A 23,791-nucleotide genomic window follows, 5' to 3' on the forward strand; every position below is an offset into this window, starting at 1 on the left:
TGAAAATGAAAAATTTTGAGCCAAAACTGCATTTTTGTGTAAAAAAATGTAATTTTTCATTTTCACTGCCCAGTTGTATCAAAATTGGTGAAACCCCTGGGGGTTTGAAATGTACACTATACCCCTAGATGAATTCCCTGAGGGGTGTAGTTTGCAAAATGGGGTCACTTGTGGGGGGGTTCCACTGTATTGGTGCTTTGGGGGTCTTGCTAATGCGACATAGCACCCACCAACATTCCACCACCAAAAATCACTCCTTCCCTTCTGAGTCCTGCCATGCACCCAACTGGTATTTTTTGGTCACATATGAGGCATTGCCATACTCGGGTGAAATTGGGGCACAGATTTTGGGGTGCTTTTTCTCCATCATACCTTATGAAAATGAAAAATTTTGAGCCAGAACTGCATTTTTGTGTAAAAAAAATGTAATTTTTCATTTTCACTGCCCAGTTGTATCAAAATTGGTGAAACCCCTGGGGGTTTGAAATGTACACTATACCCCTAGATGAATTCCCTGAGGGGTGTAGTTTGCAAAATGGGGTCACTTGTGGGGGGGTTCCACTGTATTGGTGCTTGGGGGGTCTTGCTAATGCAACATAGCACCCACCAACATTCCACCAGAATCTGAGCTGCAAAATCCAAAAATCACTCCTTCCTTTCTGAGTCCTGCCATGCACCCAAATGGTATTTTTTGGTCACATGTGAGGCATTGCCGTACTCGGGAGAAATTGGGGCACAGATTTTGGGGTGCTTTGTCTCCTTCATTCCTTGTGAAAATGAAAAATTTTGAGCCAGAACTGCATTTTTGTGTAAAAAATGTAATTTTGCATTTGCACAGCCCAGTTGTATCAAAATTGGTGAAACCCCTGGGGGTTTGAAATGTACACTATACCCCTAGATGAATTCCCTGAGGGGTGTAGTTTGCAAAATGGGGTCACTTGTGGGGGGGTTCCACTGTATTGGTGCTTGGGGGGTCTTGCTAATGCGACATAGCACCCACCAAAATTCCACCAGAATCTGAGCTGCAAAATCCAAAAATCACTCCTTCCCTTCTGAGTCCTGCCATGCACCCAAATGGTAATTTTTGGTCACATGTGAGGCATTGCCGTACTCGGGAGAAATTGGGGCACAGATTTTGGGGTGCTTTTTCTCCTTCATACCTTCTGAAAATGAAAAATTTTGAGCCAGAACTGCATTTTTGTGTAAAAAAAATGTAATTTTTCATTTTCACTGCCAAGTTGTATCAAAATTGGTGAAACCCCTGGGGGTTTGAAATGTACACTATACCCCTAGATGAATTCCCTGAGGGGTGTAGTTTGCAAAATGGGGTCACTTGTGGGGGGGTTCCACTGTATTGGTGCTTTGGGGGTCTTGCTAATGCGACATAGCACCCACCAACATTCCACCACCAAAAATCACTCCTTCCCTTCTGAGTCCTGCCATGCACCCAACTGGTATTTTTTGGTCACATATGAGGCATTGCCATACTCGGGAGAAATTGGGGCACAGATTTTGGGGTGCTTTTTCTCCTTCATACCTTATGAAAATGAAAAATTTTGAGCCAGAACTGCATTTTTGTGTAAAAAAATGTAATTTTTCATTTTCACTGCCCAGTTGTATCAAAATTGGTGAAACCCCTGGGGGTTTGAAATGTACACTATACCCCTAGATGAATTCCCTGAGGGGTGTAGTTTGCAAAATGGGGTCACTTGTGGGGGGGTTCCACTGTATTGGTGCTTGGGGGGTCTTGCTAATGCAACATAGCACCCACCAACATTCCACCAGAATCTGAGCTGCAAAATCCAAAAATCACTCCTTCCTTTCTGAGTCCTGCCATGCACCCAAATGGTATTTTTTGGTCACATGTGAGGCATTGCCGTACTCGGGAGAAATTGGGGCACAGATTTTGGGGTGCTTTGTCTCCTTCATTCCTTGTGAAAATGAAAAATTTTGAGCCAGAACTGCATTTTTGTGTAAAAAATGTAATTTTGCATTTGCACAGCCCAGTTGTATCAAAATTGGTGAAACCCCTGGGGGTTTGAAATGTACACTATACCCCTAGATGAATTCCCTGAGGGGTGTAGTTTGCAAAATGGGGTCACTTGTGGGGGGGTTCCACTGTATTGGTGCTTGGGGGGTCTTGCTAATGCGACATAGCACCCACCAAAATTCCACCAGAATCTGAGCTGCAAAATCCAAAAATCACTCCTTCCCTTCTGAGTCCTGCCATGCACCCAAATGGTATTTTTTGGTCACATGTGAGGCATTGCCGTACTCGGGAGAAATTGGGGCACAGATTTTGGGGTGCTTTTTCTCCTTCATACCTTCTGAAAATGAAAAATTTTGAGCCAGAACTGCATTTTTGTGTAAAAAAATGTAATTTTTCATTTTCACTGCCCAGTTGTATCAAAATTGGTGAAACCCCTGGGGGTTTGAAATGTACACTATACCCCTAGATGAATTCCCTGAGGGGTGTAGTTTGCAAAATGGGGTCACTTGTGGGGGGGTTCCACTGTATTGGTGCTTGGGGGGTCTTGCTAATGCAACATAGCACCCACCAACATTCCACCAGAATCTGAGCTGCAAAATCCAAAAATCACTCCTTCCTTTCTGAGTCCTGCCATGCACCCAAATGGTATTTTTTGGTCACATGTGAGGCATTGCCGTACTCGGGAGAAATTGGGGCACAGATTTTGGGGTGCTTTGTCTCCTTCATTCCTTGTGAAAATGAAAAATTTTGAGCCAGAACTGCATTTTTGTGTAAAAAAATGTAATTTTTCATTTTCACTGCCCAGTTGTATCAAAATTGGTGAAACCCCTGGGGGTTTGAAATGTACACTATACCCCTAGATGAATTCCCTGAGGGGTGTAGTTTGCAAAATGGGGTCACTTGTGGGGGGGTTCCACTGTATTGGTGCTTTGGGGGTCTTGCTAATGCGACATAGCACCCACCAACATTCCACCACCAAAAATCACTCCTTCCCTTCTGAGTCCTGCCATGCACCCAACTGGTATTTTTTGGTCACATATGAGGCATTGCCATACTCGGGAGAAATTGGGGCACAGATTTTGGGGTGCTTTTTCTCCTTCATACCTTATGAAAATGAAAAATTTTGAGCCAGAACTGCATTTTTGTGTAAAAAAATGTAATTTTTCATTTTCACTGCCCAGTTGTATCAAAATTGGTGAAACCCCTGGGGGTTTGAAATGTACACTATACCCCTAGATGAATTCCCTGAGGGGTGTAGTTTGCAAAATGGGGTCACTTGTAGGGGGGTTCCACTGTATTGGTGCTTGGGGGGTCTTGCTAATGCAACATAGCACCCACCAACATTCCACCAGAATCTGAGCTGCAAAATCCAAAAATCACTCCTTCCTTTCTGAGTCCTGCCATGCACCCAAATGGTATTTTTTGGTCACATGTGAGGCATTGCCGTACTCGGGAGAAATTGGGGCACAGATTTTTGGGTGCTTTTTCTCCTTCATTCCTTCTGAAAATGAAAAATTTTGAGCCAGAACTGCATTTTTGTGTAAAAAATTTAATTTTTCATTTTCACTGCCCAGTTGTACCACAATTGGTGAAACCCCTGGGGGTTTGAAATGTACACTATACCCCTAGATGAATTCCCTGAGGGGTGTAGTTTGCAAAATGGGGTCACTTGTGGGGGGGTTCCTAAATTTTAGCATCTTATGGTGCCTAGAAACCTACATGGTGCCTAAAAAATAATCTCATAAAAAGGAGGCTCCAAAATCAAGTAGGTGCTCCTTCTATTATGAAGCCTGTGGTTTGGTCAACGTGCACACTAGGGCCACATATAGGATATTTATGAAAACAAAAGAATTGGGGGAATCAATTTTTAGTCACATTTCTCTAGTAAAATGTACTGTGTTCCTTAGAAAAATGTATTAAAATTGCAAATCTGCAAAAAAAATGAAATTTTGAAATTTCACCTACACTTTGTTTTAATTCCTGTGAAACACCTAAAGGGTTAACAAACTTCCAAAATGCTGTTTTGAATACTGTGAGGGGTGCAGTTTTTGAAATGGTATCATTTATGGGGGTGTCTCACATACAAGTCCCTCAAAGTCACATCAGAACTGAACTGGTCCCTAAAAAAATCAGTGTTTGAAATTTTCTTGAAAATTTGAGAATTTGCTATTCATATTGTAAGCCTCCTAGTGTCCAAAAAAATTAAAAGGAAGTTGAAATAATGATGGAAACATAAAGTAGACATATGGTCTATGTTAGTTATTAACTATTTTGAGTGGTATGATTATTTGTCTCACAAGCAGAAAATTTAACATTTTGCAAATTGCTAAATTTTCCATTTTTTTACGACATTTTGGTATTTTTCACAAAAAAACACACACTGTATCGACCCAAATTTACCACTAATTTGAAGTACAATGTGTCACGAAAAAACAATCTCAAAATCACTGGGATAAGTAAAAGCAAAAAAAAGTTATCCCCACTTAAGTGATACATGTCAGATTTGAAAAAAAGGGCTCTGTCAGGAACGCAAAAACTGGCTCTGTCAGGAAGGGGTTAAAAAAAAAAAAAATCTGATATCCAAAATACTCCTGGTATCCAGCATTTTTGTATATTGTAGACTGTACATCTTAATTACCATAAGCATACACTAAAATTCTATAATCTTAAGGACAAGCCTTTTATAGAGACCTATTAAAATACATAAAACTAATTTTATTAGTACACTTTTTATTCAGTGTTTTAGACATAACACTTCTATATTAAAATGCCTGCTTGTAAGCTCTCCCTATCTGATTTTACCAAACCCCCTGGATTCTCTATTACAAAGGGAGAACTCCTCATTCAAGGCAATTTCCGTACATTACAATTTCCTGTGCACTCCTATTCAATATGATGGGTTGGCGAATGTAGAGACCACTTGCCCTCTCTAACTACCAAAATACTGCTCAAATCATTTGAACTTTCTGCAAAATTGGTCCCTGCAACCTCTTACACAGAGCTGTTTTTGAATATACTACACCGTACATACTTGTCACCTCATCGTCGATATTTGATGGGACAGATTGATGATCATTTATGCCTTCGATGTGGTTCACAAAGGGCAGAATTGTACCATTGCTTGTGAGAGTGTCCAATAATTCGGGGGTTTTGGGCTCAAATTTGGAAATATGCTACTCACCACTTAGTGTCTAGTTTCCCCTTAACTTCGGAATGGGTAATATTTGGCATTATGCCAGAGGGGATGCGAGTCCCGCAAGGGTTTGAAAAATAACTGATCATCCTGTCTGCAGCTGCAAAGAAGTGTATTCTTCAGTTTTGGCTACACCCTACAGCTCCCCCGTTCTCACTTTTCTTAAAAAATGATTTCCCATTTTCCGAATGGAGTGGCTAGTGGAGGTAATAAATGGCCTGGTCCCAGGCCCCTCTTGTGACTCATTATATATAATCTTTCTATTTTCTTTTCTTTCCTGTATGTTCATTGACTTCTTGAATGGAATGCTATTGCACGGTGAAAATGTCATGTATATTATTATTCTTTTTTTTTTTTTGCCGTTGACAAACCCCTTCTTTTAAGTGAACTGTGTTTTTACTTCTGTACACACTGTACTTTTATTATATTGATCTGTAATGCTTCAATAAAACTTGATTGAAAAAAAAATGCCTGCTTGTAGTACGGTGGGGGGCGGAGACGACCCTACTGCTGAAATTAAATTAATAGTTAAAAAGCTTACTCCAGTGAGTCAACTCCTCCAGCAAGCATGTGCAGATGGTTCAGTGTTGTAATTGAGGTGGTCAAATGGCGCTTGGCATGATCCAACTGCTTAATATCCCGTGTGATTTCTTTCACCTTGGAGGAACCATGAAAGGCAGGTTAGTGGTAGAACATCGGAGGCAGAAAATCTAGAAATCTCAGTTAGTTAACATAACAAATCAGAATTCACCAATTATGACATGCATTATAAAATGTGAGAACACTCTGGGGTAATGCAGGACTATACGATAGTAGTTTATTTTATATGGCACCTAAAGCTCACCAACAGTAATAAGGTCAATAAAGTATCTTTGCCAGATCATTATTCAAATTATAGGTTGGGCTTTTTCTGAGTTTTATCTGTTTTAAAACCATGGACTATTATTGACTAATGTCTTACAACTTAAGATTTTAGAATCATTGTCACTTTCCTGTTAATTTAACACCTTGTTACTGCGGGATGCAGTTACAATCCCGGCGGGATTCTGAACGCCGGGATCCCGACCGCCGAAATGCCGACACATTCTCCCTCCGTGGGTGTCCACGACACCCCTGAAAGGAGAATAAATTAGTGTGCCGAGCGTAGCGAGGCACCGGGCCCGCTGCAAGGCGAGCGCAGCGAGCCCGCAAGGGGGGGCGATCCACGTCCCCCCCTTGTCGGCATTTCGGCTGTCGGGATTCCGGCGTCGGGATTCTGAACGCCGGTATCCCGACCGCCGGGATTCAATACTGAATCCATTACTGCAAACCACTTCCTTTCCTTTCCATCTGTTACAAATATAATACACATTTACTTTTTCTAAGCATATTTTACATGTTCAAGAGCATGAACCAATGTTTAACTTTAGTATCTATAAAAATACCTTCAGAAAAGAATGGATGCACAAAACATTTACATGTATAGACTTTACCCAACTACCGACACGTGTTAAAGAACACGTTTAAAGTTGTTCAATGCTATTTTGCTGCTTTGTGAATGTTGCTGTTTTAATTCCATTTTCTGCTGGAATAGCTATCTGCAAGGGCGAATCCATTTAAAAAAAAATAAAAAAGAAAGACTGTGGGCACCATTGCAGAAGAGAGGGAGGAGTTCTTTTGTGCTCTCTGGAAAAGTGAAAGGGGTATCTCAATGGAGGGAAAGGGAGATAGGTGAAAATGTTCTGCCTGCTACAGGTTTTTGCTTCCTGCTACTATGATCTTTGATTTGTTCTGAACTGTTCAATCATGCCAATAACAAGTGGGGAATCCATTTTTTCTTGCACTGCAGTCACAAATGAACTGAGGTAACATAAAAAGCAGCACAGCAGTGACTGGGGAGACAGGGACCTAGTGCGGAAAAGGTTGATAAGACAATGCGGCCAAGTGCAGTTATTTTTGTGACTCATCATATATATATATATATATATATATATATATATATATATATATATATATATATATATATATATACATACATACACACATATATATACACATATACACACACACACACACACACAGGAAAAATAAGCGGCACTCAGAGACTGGATGGCGGTGAAAAAGTAAGGATATTTAATCCATGTGCAGGAAGGACAACGTTTCGGGACTCGAGGGCCCCGTCGTCAGGTCAGAGAAAGCACAAACACAATGCCATACAAACAAGTGAAATATAAAGGTGACTTACCCTCACCTTTATATTTCACTTGTTTGTATGGCATTCTGTTTGTGCTTTCTCTGACCTGACGACAGGGCCCCCGAGCCCCGAAACGTTGTCCTTCCTGCACATGGATTATATATCCTTACTTTTTCACTGCCATTCAGTCTCAGTGACGCTTATTTTTCCTGTCTATACATCATTGAGGCCTCATCCCCTCTCGATGGAGGGCACCGGAGCAAGCAACGGTGGCTTTCACCTCTGAAGACCTGAGTGCTGGTCTCTTGGATTCTATATAATATATATACACACATATACATACACACGCTGTATACTGTTTCGGTCAATTTGAATTACCATTTGCTCAGATTTCTCCGCTTTGTCCTTGATGTCTTTGATCTTGCCGAAGAGTTGCTGTATAGCTTTCTGAGCCTCTTCCAAAGCCTGTGGAAGTGAAAAAAACAGATATTCAGCAATTCATCAATTCTATGTAAAGCTGACAGTATTTATTATTTATGCAAATTCAGAACAATGTATTCACGTTAAGCAGAGTACACTTAAATTATGTGACTCATACATTATATAAAATGTAAATAAACATTAAAGTGTATATAACTTTTCATATGAAAATGGTGTATATAGAATTTCTTTTTTAACTTCTAAACACTTTTTAATCTATACTTCATAAAAATAAACATTTTAAAAGACGGTACAATTTGTACTTGCCAGCTGACTCTGCTAAATGGTATCTATATAAATATGAGCAATTTTGGCTTTTCATGTTCAAACAAACAGAATCATCTTTTAAAGGATGACCATGTTTTATCTCAACTAACAATTCTTAAAATGTATTATAGATAAACATTAAAGACTTTAGTGCATTTAATAAAAAGTAGAAAACTTGAATTGCCAAAATATATACATCATAATGACAGATTTTATTAGGACCAATGGGCGGGAACTAATGTCGCCGAGTTTGGTACCCCTACGGGATGCTGCCCGAATGCAAACTTGGTTTAAATGGGCAATCACTTATACCCATTTTACACCAAAACGCCGGGTCGCACCCGGATTTTTGGACCCAGCTTCAACCCGGGTGCAACTCAGCGTTTGTTACCTTTTTCACCAGCAAATTTCACCTGCACACCAACCCCCCTGATGGAGGCGGTTCCTGAACCGGCGCTTGGAGATGACATCATAATTTCCTTTTTTTCCCCCCACTTGCTCATTTCTATGTTTAGGACCAGCCTAGTCACATTGCATTAGTGCAGTGGTTCTCAAACTGTGGGTCCTGACCCCAAAGTGGGTCCCGACCTTCTCATCGTGGGGTCGCGACTCCATGTTGCTGACCATCCGGCTGATGACCTTTCTAATCTCAGTCAGTGATTCAAGGAGTCTGAAAATCTGTTAAATTGTCTGTTATTTAGATTCCTCCCATCACTCTGTGCCTCCACAATGCTGCCATGTATGTGCTGTCTACTGACTACACATGTGATGTGATGTGAGGACCTTCTGCAGTAACTTGCTGGGGTCCTATAATTATTTTTATTGTCTGATGGGGTCCCAGAGCAAAATAGTTTGAGGACCACTGCATTAGTGAGTAGTTGTATCCATGGCCATTCCTTTCAGCTATTTAAAAAATATTACTGTATATAATATATAATACAATTATAGAAGAGGTTTAGTATATATATGGAAATTGCGCTATAATAAGCAGCTCTTATGGGTTGGAATAATTGGTTGGATTTTAAAAAGAGCGCTAAATGATTATTAAAGTACTGTTATATTAGTGAGTATAGGTCAGTTTATACTATTAAGTGGTACCTGTAAGGAAAAAACTTTTTGTTAATATAAATATTTACATCCTTTTGGGGAGGATTTATATTGAACTGAGGTTCCAGAATTCTGTCCCTATCTTACCCTACAAGCCTGCGTCTTACTTCAGTGGCTGGAGATGTTTGAGCAGGTCATTGTGGGCTAAAGTTGATATATCGCCGAACACTGCTGTATGCCACAGGAGCCGGAATGCGGAAGTGACTGTAGATCGCAGTTGATGGAGGAACAATCAGGGTGATAACCACTGCGTGACGGACAAGCTGAGTGATTGCGGCTGTGTCCTTGATGTTGCAGACAGGTCACTTCGGGTTGTGATGTTTGTAGCGCAGCCCTGCTGCGTGCCGCGAGAACCGGAAGTAACCGGTGGCCGGCACCGACTTCCGGTTACTTCTGGTTCGCGCAGCACGCAGCAGGGCTGCGCAACAAACATCACAACCCAAAGTGACCTGTCAACATCAAGGACACAGCCGCAATCACTCAGCTTGTCCAGCACACAGTGGTTATCACCCTGACTGTTCATCCGTCAACTGCGATCTACAGTCACTTCCACATTCCGGCTCCCGTGGCATACAGCAGTGTTCGGGTAAGATAGGGACAGGCTTCTGGAACCTCAATTCAATATAAATCCTCCCCAAAAGGGTGTAAACATTTATATTAACAAAAAGTTTTTTCCTTACAGGTAGCACTCTATAGTAAAAACTGACCTATACTCAATAATATAAAAGTACTTTAATAATCATTTAGCGCTCTTTTTAAAATCCAAATTGTAGAAGAATTATAAAAGTTGGAAAATTTTGAGATCATCTCATACCACATCTGTGTGTTCCGAATGGAAGGAGTAGATAAAGCATATCTGTATATCTTTAAGTCTTAAGAATAATACAAAAAGCAGTACAGTACGGGCCATATTCAATGTAGCCGGCGAGGTAGTTTAACGGGGAGATTGCCCAAAAAACAAGTGACCCTTGCCGTTTACCCCCGCACAGGCCGCTCACTGTATTCAACTTTCCGAGGGAAAACTCACTGTCCGAGGACAGCGAGGATTCCCCCAAACGGCGAAGTTCGTGGCTAATGCAGGGAGTCTGCTGCATTAAGCGCGAGCCTTGCTGTTTTACCAGCTGCACACACCATTTTTACGTCGCTGTAAAAACCTAACGAGGTGGAAATGGCATCTGCAAGGGGATCAGTTGAATACTGACCGTGCAAGCTGTGACAGCGAGCAGTCAGCATTGCTTGCTGTCATAGCTCGCAAAAAGCATTGAATACTGCCCTACGTCTCAGCTGTTGCTCTGACCTGCCTCGTTAAAACCTCTTTTCATTCTTCACTGAACCAGAGCAATTTAAACATGCTTGAGATAGGCATATGAACATCCTTACAAAGAAATAATTAATGATCAAATAGGGTTGAGGTGACTTAAAGGATAAAATGGTGCAGTCTAGATGGGCCAAGTGGTTCTCATCTGCTGTCAAATTCTGTTTTTACAGTATGTAACACTTGATACACCCCTCAACACCTAACTTTATTGATAGCATTCTTATGCCACAGCTTTTTCCTTGTTGTCTATATATTATTTATGCTCTCTGAGGGCCAGATATACAGAGCTTAAAAAGGTGAAAAAGTGGAGTGATAAACAACCAGCCAATCACCTCCTACAGATGGAGCCCTCCTCATTTAACCTGTTAATAGGATAACTATGCAAATCCCCTACTGTATTGTTCTATGTATTGTATTGCTGCTAAGAACAATAGGATAGCCATGGTGAGCCATGACCTAAGAGGGGCTCCAACTGTACCTGTTATTTTCAAACCCAGCCTGTAACATGGCAGTTGGAAGCTGATTGGCTGGCTATCACTCTCCAGGTTATCACTTTTGAAGCTTGATACATCTGGCTCTATATCTTATATACTATATTGCTCAATTTTTTTTTATATAATTTTTTTTTTGCTAACAGGATAAAACTGGAGGTTAGAAAAAGGATATGATTTCTCTTCAAAGCTTTTCAACAGACTGCACTTTCTATAACACTATGCTGAATTGTGCTGACTACAGGATCTTGATCTAATACAGTTATGTCCAGAAATGTGAAAATATGTCACTTCAGCCAATAATAACATACAATAGCAAAACGTCTGACCGTTATTCAAAACTTAGCAGATAGCTATAAAATCATATCTATAAAAAAAAAGTCTTGCTATATAATGTGCCATTTAGCCTCTATCTTATTCATGCTTTTAATCTTCTTCACTGCTTTTTATTAATAATTTTACCTGGCAATTGAAAAAGTGTTTTAAATAATGAACACTGGTGAAACACTGTAGGGTAAGTATACGGTCATAAAGAGAAATTTTTTTTTTTTTTTAAATGGATTGTCATTTGTCAAGGGCCATAACAAATGTTGTGTAGATGTTTGCATAACAGGTTCAGCAATGCACTGAGACTAGCACACACACAGCAGCGGCATAGCTCTTCATCTGCTTCATGCAACACTGTAAGCATGAGTCTGACCGGCAGACTTGTTTAAGCAGATCACATTATCAACATGCTACACACTCTGCTGATATAGAAGCCCACAGCGCATCTGTACAGCAGGCTACATTGCTAAAGATGCTGGCTGTGGCTTTGCTTTGACAACATGGACCCTTATTCTGTTATAAACATATAAGCAGCTACCCATCCTTAAAGCTTTACCAGACAACACATTGATACTGACCAGACCAAGCATTATTGGAGGTACACCAGCCCACATTGCCACCTCAGTCTACAATGGAGCCCACTTTGATATCCTGGCTTCTCTTCTATAACCCATATAACAGTCTGGACTGTCATTTAGATGACTGCTGCTGCAGACCACTTCAGACTGATTGGCCACTTGGAGATATCTCCTGCTGCCTCTTGCATTTGTCACCAGAAAGTGCTCTGTCAGAAACTCTACAAAAGGATGATTTCTTTTACAGGGCCACATGTTACAATGGGAACTGTTAGGATTTCCACATATCATTGATAAGGAAATGATTTGCTGAGAAGGCCTGAAGAAGAAATAAACTGCAGAACATTGCACATGCCAATTTTGCTGACTATGCTAATCAGAGCAGCAGATCAGAGTACTAACAGAAAGTAGTACAGACTGAATTATTAAACATACCCACTTAAATATCCTCAATAGACATAACATTAAAAAAAAATTCCACTGTAGTTAGACGATTCTCAATTTCTCTTTCCTTTCCACTCTGAGGGGCAGATGTATGAAGCAGTGATATGGGAGGAGAAGTGATAAAGTGCCTGATACTTTATTACTGGCTCCTAATTGTCCCTTTTTAAACCCAGCCTGTAACCTAACAGTCAGGAGCTGATTGGCCAGTAATAATGTACCAGGCACATTATCACTGCTTCAAACATCTACCCCCTGACTCTACTTTTCTGTCTCTCCTCTTTACATATCTCTCAATCTCCCACTTCCTCTCCTCAGTTTTTTGGTGTTCTCCAACCCAGTGTTTATCCCGCTCTCTTCCTCTCTAGTCAGTAAATAAGGATAATCATTTCAATAAATGGAGTGTAGGCAAAGCAGTGTAGGATTATTGAAGAAGTTTTTCACCTACTAATATCTCATCTAGAATTATTAGACTAATATTCTTTGTGGTCATACAGCTTATCCCACACACCCAAACATCTGGATTGAACCAAGCTCACAGCTGTCATTCTACATGGTGTATGATGGCTTTGAGTTGGCAGACCGCCCAACAATTAAAGAATTCTCCCAAATTACAGTACATGTTCAACAGCCAGTCAGAAGTGAAATACTGTATCTACTGCCTTAAACAGAATATAACTCATTCTGATAATGCACTCTCTCTCTGAGCTATGATGACCCCTTCCCTTTAAAAGTACTACTCTTGCCTTTGGTTTTGTATTTGCAGCTCTGAAAGTGATCTATGTCCGAAAACTGTGCTGCTGAGGCCTCTAGTTGTCTTGTTCATAGGAGAATCATTGGCTACTTCCCAGAGGAGCATTGGCCCAGATTACCGCCTCAGGCTGACCACCATGCTGCTTGCCAGGAATGAGAAGGAGTCCATCCTCAAATATTTTTGGGTCGAGGTGAATGAGCAGGCTAGCTAAGTTGGGCAAAGGTGAGTTACATGTGTGACATTGGTGTCAGTGGAAGCTGTGAACATGGTGCTCTCGCTGTGCATGGACAGGTTAGTAGCATAATATATTAGCTACTGGTGACCAAGAATTAATCTGTATTAGTACAATACCTAGACAGGCAAAAAAATTGCATGCGCTCTGCCAAAAGCGCACAAGTGAAATATAAACTGCACGAAAAAGGTCTGTCATTTTTTACAAACTTTAATTGCAATTACCATAAGTGCTACATAAAAATAAGTGGAGACTAATTACATTTCATGTGTTTATAAATACCAGTGAATAATAAATACTAGTTAATGCATTAAAAACAAAACATGGCATAGTCTTTAAAGATACTTCCCCATCACTTTGATTGTATTAATATTCAATAATGAACACATTTTTATTACACAACTTATAGAACTGCCTAAACCTTTTTTAACCCCTTCATGACAGAGCCAGTTTGTGCCTTCATGACAGAGCCCTTTTTTTCAAATCTGACATGTCTCACTTAATTGGTGATAACTTTTTTTTGCTTTTACTTATCCCAGTGATTTTGAGATTGTTTTCTCGTGACACATTGTACTTCAAGTTAGTGGTAAATTTGGGTCGATACAGTCTGTGTTTTTTTGTGAAAAATACCAAAATATCGTGAAAAAATGGAAAATTTAGCAATTTGCAAAATGTTAAATTTTCTGCTTGTGAGACAAATAATCATACCACTCAAAATAGTTAATAACTAACATAGACCATATGTCTACTTTATGTTTCCATCATTATTTCAACTTCCTTTTAATTTTTTTGGACACTAGGAGGCTTACAATATGAATAGCAAATTCTCAAATTTTCAAGAAAATTTCAAACACTGATTTTTTTAGGGACCAGTTCAGTTCTGATGTGACTTTGAGGGACTTGTATGTGAGACACCCCCATAAATGATGCCATTTCAAAAACTGCACCCCTCACAGTATTCAAAACAGCATTTTGGAAGTTTGTTAACCCTTTAGGTGTTTCACAGGAATTAAAACAAAGTGTAGGTGAAATTTCAAAATTTCTTTTTTTTTGCAGAGTTTCAATTTTAATACATTTTTCTAACGAATACAGTAGATTTTACTAGAGAAATGTGACTAAAAATGGATTCCCCCAATTCTTTTGTTTTCAAAAATATCCTATATGTGGCCCTAGTGTGCACGTTGACCAAACCACAGGCTTCATAATAGAAGGAGCACCTACTTGATTTTGGAGCCTCCTTTTTATGAGATTTTTTTTTAGGCACCATGTAGGTTTCTAGGCACCATAAGTGCTAAAAGTTAGGAACCTCCCCCACAAGTCACCCCATTTTGCAATCTACACCCCTCAGGGAATTCATCTAGGGGTATAGTGTACATTTCAAACCCCCAGGGGTTTCACCAATTTTGGTACAACTGGGCTGTGAAAATGAAAAATTACATTTTTTTACACAAACATGCACTTCTGGCTCAAGATTTTTCATTTTCACAAGGAATGAAGGAGACAAAGCACCCCAAAGTCTGTGCCCCAATTTCTCCCGAGTACGGCAATGCCTCACATGTGACCAAAAAATACCAGTTGGGCGCATGGCAGGACTCAGAAGGGAAGGAGTGATTTTTGGATTTTGCAGCACAGATTTTGGTGGAATGAATGGTGGGTGCTATGTTGCATTAGCAAGACTCCCAAAGCACCAATACAGTGGAACCCCCCCACAAGTCACCCCATTTTGCAAAGTACACCCCTCAGGGAATTCATCTAGGGGTATAGTGTACATTTCAAACCCCCAGGGGTTTCACCAATTGTGGTACAACTGGGCTGTGAAAATGAAAAATTACATTTTTTTACACAAACATGCACTTCTGGCTCAAAATTTTTCATTTTCACAAGGAATGAAAGAGACAAAGCACCCCAAAGTCTGTGCCCCAATTTCTCCCGAGTACGGCAATGCCTCACATGTGACCAAAAAATACCAGTTGGGCGCATGGCAGGACTCAGAAGGGAAGGAGTGATTTTTGGATTTTGCAGCACAGATTTTGGTGGAATGAATGGTGGGTGCTATGTTGCATTAGCAAGACTCCCAAAGCACCAATACAGTGGAACCCCCCCACAAGTCACCCCATTTTGCAAAGTACACCCCTCAGGGAATTCATCTAGGGGTATAGTGTACATTTCAAACCCCCAGGGGTTTCACCAATTGTGGTACAACTGGGCTGTGAAAATGAAAAATTACATTTTTTTACACAAACATGTACTTCTGGCTCAAAATTTTTCATTTTCACGAGGAATGAAGGAGACAAAGCACCCCAAAGTCTGTGCCCCAATTTCTCCCGAGTACGGCAATGCCTCACATGTGACCAAAAAATACCAGTTGGGCGCATGGCAGGACTCAGAAGGGAAGGAGTGATTTTTGGATTTTGCAGCACAGATTTTGGTGGAATGAATGGTGGGTGCTATGTTGCATTAGCAAGACTCCCAAAGCACCAATACAGTGGAACCCCCCCACAAGTCACCCCATTTTGCAAAGTACACCCCTCAGGGAATTCATCTAGGGGTATAGTGTACATTTCAAACCCCCAGGGGTTTCACCAATTGTGGTACAACTGGGCTGTGAAAATGAAAAATTACATTTTTTTACACAAACATGCACTTCTGGCTCAAAATTTTTCATTTTCACAAGGAATGAAAGAGACAAAGCACCCCAAAGTCTGTGCCCCAATTTCTCCCGAGTACGGCAATGCCTCACATGTGACCAAAAAATACCAGTTGGGCGCATGGCAGGACTCAGAAGGGAAGGAGTGATTTTTGGATTTTGCAGCACAGATTTTGGTGGAATGAATGGTGGGTGCTATGTTGCATTAGCAAGACTCCCAAAGCACCAATACAGTGGAACCCCCCCACAAGTCACCCCATTTTGCAAAGTACACCCCTCAGGGAATTCATCTAGGGGTATAGTGTACATTTCAAACCCCCAGGGGTTTCACCAATTGTGGTACAACTGGGCTGTGAAAATGAAAAATTACATTTTTTTACACAAACATGTACTTCTGGCTCAAAATTTTTCATTTTCACGAGGAATGAAGGAGACAAAGCACTCCAAAGTCTGTGCCCCAATTTCTCCCGAGTACGGCAATGCCTCACATGTGACCAAAAAATACCAGTTGGGCGCATGGCAGGACTCAGAAGGGAAGGAGTGATTTTTGGATTTTGCAGCACAGATTTTGGTGGAATGAATGGTGGGTGCTATGTTGCATTAGCAAGACTCCCAAAGCACCAATACAGTGGAACCCCCCCACAAGTCACCCCATTTTGCAAACTACACCCCTCAGGGAATTCATCTAGGGGTATAGTGTACATTTCAAACCCCCAGGAGTTTCACCAATTTTGGTACAACTGGGCTGTGAAAATGAAAAATTACATTTTTTAACACAAAAATGCAGTTCTGGCTCAAAATTTTTCATTTTCACAAGGAATGAAGGAGACAAAGCACCCCAAAATCTGTGCCCCCATTTCTCCAGAGTACGGCAATGCCTCACATGTGACCAAAAAATACCAGTTGGGTGCATGGCAGGACTCAGAAGGGAAGGAGTGATTTTTGGATTTTGGAGCACAGATTTTGGTGGAATGAATGGTGGGTGCTATGTTGCATTACCAATACAGTGGAACCCCCCCACAAGTGACCCCATTTTGCAAACTACACCCCTCAGGGAATTCATCTAGGGGTATAGTGTACATTTCAAACCCCCAGGGGTTTCACCAATTTTGATACAACTGGGCAGTGAAAATGAAAAATTACATTTTTTTACACAAAAATGCAATTCTGGCTCAAAATTTTTCATTTTCACAAGGAATGAAGGAGACAAAGCACCCCAAAATCTGTGCCCCCATTTCTCCAGAGTACGGCAATGCCTCACATGTGACCAAAAAATACCAGTTGGGTGCATGGCAGGACTCAGAAGGGAAGGAGTGATTTTTGGATTTTGGAGCACAGATTTTGGTGGAATGAATGGTGGGTGCTATGTTGCATTACCAATACAGTGGAACATCCCCACAAGTGACCCCATTTTGCAAACTACACCCCTCAGGGAATTCATCTAGGGGTATAGTGTACATTTCAAACCCCCAGGGGTTTCACCAATTTTGATACAACTGGGCAGTGAAAATGAAAAATTACATTTTTTTACACAAAAATGCAGTTCTGGCTCAAAATTTGTCATTTTCACAAGGAATGAAGGAGACAAAGCACCCCAAAATCTGTGCCCCCATTTCTCCAGAGTATGGCAATGCCTCACATGTGACCAAAAAATACCAGTTGGGTGCATGGCAGGACTCAGAAGGGAAGGAGTGATTTTTGGATTTTGCAGCTCAGATTCTGTTGGAATGAATGGTGGGTGCTATGTGGCATTAGCAAGACCCCCGAAGCACGGTGAAATTATGAACCTAATAATCCATAGATGTGTGGTATATTTTGAAACACTCCTTTATACATAGGCCGGGTTTGTCGGGGCAAGTTTCACAGTGGAAAATAGTTTCCTTTCTTATTCCCTTTTTATAGCAAACTTTGCACCTTTTTTGTGTCCTGCCCTTTCTTGCAGTGGAGGGGATTTCGTTGGGAAAATGCTGCCCTGGTACAATACGGGGGCCAGTACTAGAAGTACTGGGGCCCTCTGCCTGCTGGTTCCCAAATATTAGGCCCTTTATGACTTCCTCTTGAAAGTGCATAAATGTCCCCCTCTGGCCGGTAGAACGGAATAGCACGTAAGCGTTATACAGTGCCATCTGGATGATATACACGGCCAGCTTCTTGTACCAGATATTTGTTTTCCGCAGGGCACTGTACGGCTTCAGTACCTGATCTGAAAGATCCACTCCGCCCATGTACTTATTGTAATCTAGGATACAATTTGGTTTTGAGGTGTGGGTACTGGTACCTCGTACAGGGATGGAGGTGGTACTGTCTCCATGAATTGTTGTCAGTATAAGGACATCCCTCTTGTCCTTATATTTGACCAACAACATATTTTCGGTGCATATTCCCCTGCTTTCACCCCTTCTTAGTACTTGGGCAATGTGCGTTTTGGGGAGGCCTCTTTGGTTCTTGCGCACAGTACCGCAAGCTGCTGTACCTCTTGAACCAAGGGCCTTAAACAGGGGGATGCTAGTGTAAAAGTTATCCACATAGAGGTGATAACCCTTATCCAGGAAGGGGTGCATTAAATCCCAGACAATTTTTCCACTAACACCTACGAGGGAGGGGGGGCATTCTGGCGGTTCAATTCTTGAATCCTTCCCTTCATATACCCTAAACTTGTGGGTGTACCCTGTGGTGCTTTCACACAGCTTATACATTTTTATGCCATACCTTGCCCTCTTACTGGGAAGGTACTGGCGGAATTTAACCCTTCCTTTAAAATGTATAAGGGACTCGTCGATACTAATACATTTATCAGGGATGTATAGCTCTGCAAATTTGGCACTGAAATGATCAATGACCGGCCTGACTTTGAATAGCCTGTCAAAGGTGGGATCATCTCTGGGTGGGCACTGTGCATTATCGGTGTAATGTATAAATTTATTGATTGTCTCAAAACGAGTCCGAGTCATGGCCATACGGTAAAATGGGGTGCTGTACAGAACATCTGTACTCCAATATTGCCTAATTTGTGGCTTTTTTACTATGCCCATATGTAACACCAGACCCCAAAACGTCATCATCTCTACTGCATCTACAGGGGTCCACCTAGCAAATGATGACGTGGGGTTTTGAGCAATAAACTGCTGGGCATATAAATTAGTTTGGTCCACCATTAAATTTATAAAATCATCAGAGAAAAATAATTTGAAAAAGTCAATTTCTCTGAGACCTGTGGAATCAAATTGGATTCCTGGCATGGCCAAAAACTCAGGAACCTAGGGCTCAAAATTGTCTGGTGGTGGGGTCCATACGAGATCAATTATTGGGGGGGGGGTCTCAGCTGCTCTACGGGGGCGTCTTTGAGGGGGTCCCTCATCACCAGAGGAGGAAGAGGAGCTTAAGACGAATCCTTCAAATTCCCCGCTTGCCTCACTGGCTGTGTCAGAATCAGAGGCAAGCATGGCATATGCCTCCTCCACTGAATACATTCTTCTGGATGACTGGGATGACATTTGGGATGACATTTGGGATGACATTTGGGATGCCATTTTTATTTTTGTGTTACTGGTAGTGAAATGTTTCAACACGTGTATAGTGTAGGGGGGGGTACAAACTTTATTTCAACCCGGGGGGTATGTAGTGTGTAGTGTGTATGTAGTGCAGAAAAAAAAAAATACTTTATACAAAAAAAAAAAATTGAAGGGGTTAAAAAAAAAAAAATTGAAGGGGTTAAAAAAAAAAAATTGAAGGGGTTAAAAAAACAAAAAAAAAGGTCCTGCGCCAAAAATTGAGCACAGATGTTGGTCAGTAACGTCCGTCACTGAACAGCGCTCAAAGGCAACAGGAATTTGATCAAAAAAAAAAAAAATAGATCAACCCTGTGCCGAAAAAGCTGATCAGTGATGTACGTCACTGATCAGCGCACAGTGGCCACAGGACACCCACAAAATCACAGTGTGTGTAAAAAAAAAATTAAAAAAAGACCACACAGCACCCACAAAAAAAAAAAAGGTGATCAGTGATGCGACACTGATTACCAGTGAGGGGCAGCAGGTGCACAACCTTTGGTGCAACTGACAGTGCAACTGGCAGCAACTGACAGGTATATATATAAAAAAAAAACCTCTGCGCCCCCAAAAAGTTGCTGATCACCTCAGATATAGTGATCAGCACAAAAGGCGGGGGTAGCAGACACAAAATATACACTCTCTATCACTCTCTGTCACTATCTCTCTCTATCTCTCTCTATCTCTCTCTATCTCTCTCTATCTCTCACTATCTCTCACTATCTATCACTATCTATCACTATCTATCACTCTAGGACACTGCAGCAGCAGCACTGACAGTTATATGTATAAAAAAAAACCTGCACCCCCAAAAAGGGGGGGTAGCAGACACAAAATATACACTCTCTATCACTCTCTGTCACTATCTCTCTATCTCTCACTATCTCTCACTATCTATCACTCTATGACACTGCAGCAGCAGCACTGACCCTGCACCCCCAAAAAGGGGGGGTAGCAGACACAAATCTCTCTATCTCTCACTATCTATCACTATCTATCACTATCTATCACTATCTATCACTATCTATCACTATCTATCACTATCTATCACTATCTATCACTATCTATCACTCTATGACACTGCAGCAGCAGCACTGACAGTTATTTATATATAAAAAAAACCTGCACCCCCAAAAAGGGGGGGTAGCAGACACAAAATATAGCTCTCTCTGTCACTATCTCTCTATCTCTCTATATCTCTCTCTCTATCTCTCTATCTCTCTATCACACTGCAGCAGCAGCAGGAAGTCCCAAGAAGTCAGATCCAGGAAGCGTCCAGCACGCTACAAGCAGTGATCAAGTGATCAGGTAAGGTATTTGCAAGGATCAGGTAAGTATTAGCAAGGATCAGGTCAGTATCACGGCAGATAGGCACGGTGACCGCTCTGCACGCAATTCCAGACCGGAATGGCGTCTGCAGCGCAGTCACCGTTAGTTTAAATGTCGCGCCTTGGCTGTGATTGGTCCGTGGGTCCCACGGACCAATCACAGCCTTGGGGGCAGGTGGGGTGAGGGTGGGGTGAGGTGTCATCGTCACCGATGACCCCCTCATGCCCCCTGACGCCCGGCGGTGATTGACACCTGTGTTACCGAGCGTCTGATTCGCTGGTAACACAGGAAAACGCTGTGAATGGCTGTTCACACTGAACAGCCAATCACAGCGATCGCCGACGGGGGGGCGGCATCGCAGCCCCCCCTGGGCATGCAGGGACATGTCTGCTGTCAGGGACAGCAGACATCGTCCCTCTGTCACTGCGTCTCTAGACGCAGTGACAGTTTAAAGTTATGACGTATATATACGTCATGTGTCGGGAAGTACTTCCCGGCCATGACGTATATATACGTCAAATGTCGTGAAGGGGTTAATAACCTATAGAATCATATTAAACAAAAAAGAGATTCTGTTTAATAAGACTTCGTGGATATTATTTCCAACAAGATGGATAGTGATTTGCACTACATTATTTTGGCAGATACTGGTGCAAATGTCAGCACAGAAGCATATTAAATTACCCATTTGTTTTCTATAGATTTCTTGGAGCACTTGCCAGTTGAGTTACAGACTGTACAGCTAAGCCATCTATAAAGACCATGGGATCAGTAGACCCACTTAGAGACATCTGTTTTGTCCTTTGGTACTCGGCAATACAAAAATGTCTATATACATAGCTCAAGCTAATGCAGTAAATCATTATACTGCAAAAAAAAAAAAAAACAGTCTTTATCCATCATGACAAGTGTCTTTTCCACAGACCGTCACAGATATAAATCACAACTTTGCTAGGCCATTTCCACATTATATAGGATTTTATGGTATGTACAGTTGAAAAAAAAACATTGTTGGACATTTTCTCACTTCTGATTGCATCGCCATCTAATTCACCACTGATTAATATGCATTTAACAATAATGTATCTATTAAATATTGATTGGTGGGGATATCAATACTTTGTTGGTATTCATTATGACCAGTTCTTCCTTACAGGGAGGAAACATACTCCATATTTGGGGGCTGAACCTAAGGTAGAAGCTAATTGCACTGCTGCTTTGTATTTTGTACGATACAGCAGTGTAAAAATACAGTATGCAAAAGCTGCAGGAAGTGTGTATTGTAAAAACATGCCCACTGCAGGCTTTTGTAAATTGCTGCTGTGTCCTAGGACACATCAAATATGGAGCAAGCATCAAGGAGTAGCATGGCAACATCTAACATAAATAACGGGGCCTGGTTCACCCATTTTTTTTATGTTCCATGTCCCTCCAGCAGGGCTAGTTTTACCGTTTTAGTTTTAGGCAGCTTTCCATGGTGCCAGGATCTGAGGAGGGGGGCGTTGCCGAGTCTACCCATCATGGGGTAATCTTAAGGACTCTATAAAAATGGACATGTGAGGAAGTGCTACTACATCTTTTATATGCCAGACACATTGATTACAGTAAATGGTACTTGTTTCCTAGAACGGCGCCCAGATTTTCTATGTACGCAAACGTAGAGAAATCGCATCGCAGGGGCATTTTAGTGCCATACGAGGTGATGCGATGCGATTTTTTAACTGTAATTTATTCACTGCTCTGTGTGCCCCAGGGGATCGCATTGCATCGCATCTCCCGCAAAATCGTATACGATCGCATGCGATTTTATAGGGTGTGCGATGCCATTGCATTAGCTATACAATATGATTGTATGACATATAATGATGTTTTACGCACCCCCCACTATCCACGCCGAAGCGTGGCGCACGCTGCGAGGGGGCGGCGGAACGCATCCTCCGACGTTTTCATACCCCCACTATCCACGTCGGCGTGGAGTTGATTTTATATAGTGTGGCGAGCACAGTGAGCCTGAAGCGTGGCGAGCGCAGCGAGCCCCGCTAGGGGACGCAGATAACTTTACATGTATTCCGCAGCCGCTCACCACGCTTTGGGCTCGGTGGCTCGCCACACTATATGAATTAATCGATGTGGATAGTGGGGGTATGAAAAAGTCATTCGGGCTGGCGTGGATAGTGGGGTGGGGGGGGGGGTGCGTAAAACCTCATTTTATGACATACAATTATATTATTGTATACCTAATATTACATGAAAAAAATCGCACCGCATTGCACAGCACTAAAATGCGATGCGATTTCCCTACGCAGAATAGCCCACTAAGCAAATAGCTTAGTGGGCGCCATTCTAGGAAACAAGTGGCCAGTAATTTTTCATATTTATAGAAATACACTGTTGCTGTTTCTAATTATTAATTTTTACCATTATAATGCACAAAACTGTCATATAACCTGCTTTATAGATTGAATAAGGCTGATTGTTATATAGTTATGTTCAGTATTATCAAGTTTTAAATAATATAGTATATTATATTATAATATACTATAGGAACAGATCATTGTTTAAGGATCAAAGTGATAATGCAAGTAGTAAAAAAAAAAGTAAGCTTTTTAAAAGCGATGCCCTCTCTAGACATTATCTTTATAAATATAAAGCATTTCCCATTTTAAACAACATGTCAAAAACCTTTTTTTTTTACACTTGAAATGAACTATTACAAAATAACATTGGAAAGAGACATGAATGGTCTTTCACGGTGAAATCTTGTCCTTCGGCATGTAAGTAGCCCCATGGAATGCTGACAGCTGTTGCCATCTGGCTTTGGCATTAAATAGCTTTACAAGGTTAAGGACCTCCTTGAAAGTAAAGCATAGACAACTCAGAGCTACATCTCCTTTGAAGAGTCATTGAATATGTAGGATC

General features: G+C 41.3%; 1 protein-coding gene across 1 annotated transcript in view; it reads right to left on the reverse strand.

Annotated features, from left to right (window-relative positions):
* The window catches only part of VPS53 (VPS53 subunit of GARP complex), a 210,452-nt gene that overhangs the window by 142,275 nt on the left and 44,386 nt on the right, over positions 1–23,791 (reverse strand). The window contains exons 5-6 of the mRNA XM_083173988.1: positions 7,735–7,821; positions 5,725–5,840 (exon numbers count right to left, since the gene is read on the reverse strand). Of these exons, the coding sequence (XP_083030114.1) occupies positions 5,725–5,840; positions 7,735–7,821 (203 nt within the window). The remainder of the gene's footprint in view (positions 1–5,724; positions 5,841–7,734; positions 7,822–23,791) is intronic.

This window comes from Crinia signifera, chromosome 2 (genome assembly GCF_055691185.1).
Source record: "Crinia signifera chromosome 2, ASM5569118v1, whole genome shotgun sequence".
Lineage (NCBI taxonomy): Eukaryota > Metazoa > Chordata > Amphibia > Anura > Myobatrachidae > Crinia > Crinia signifera.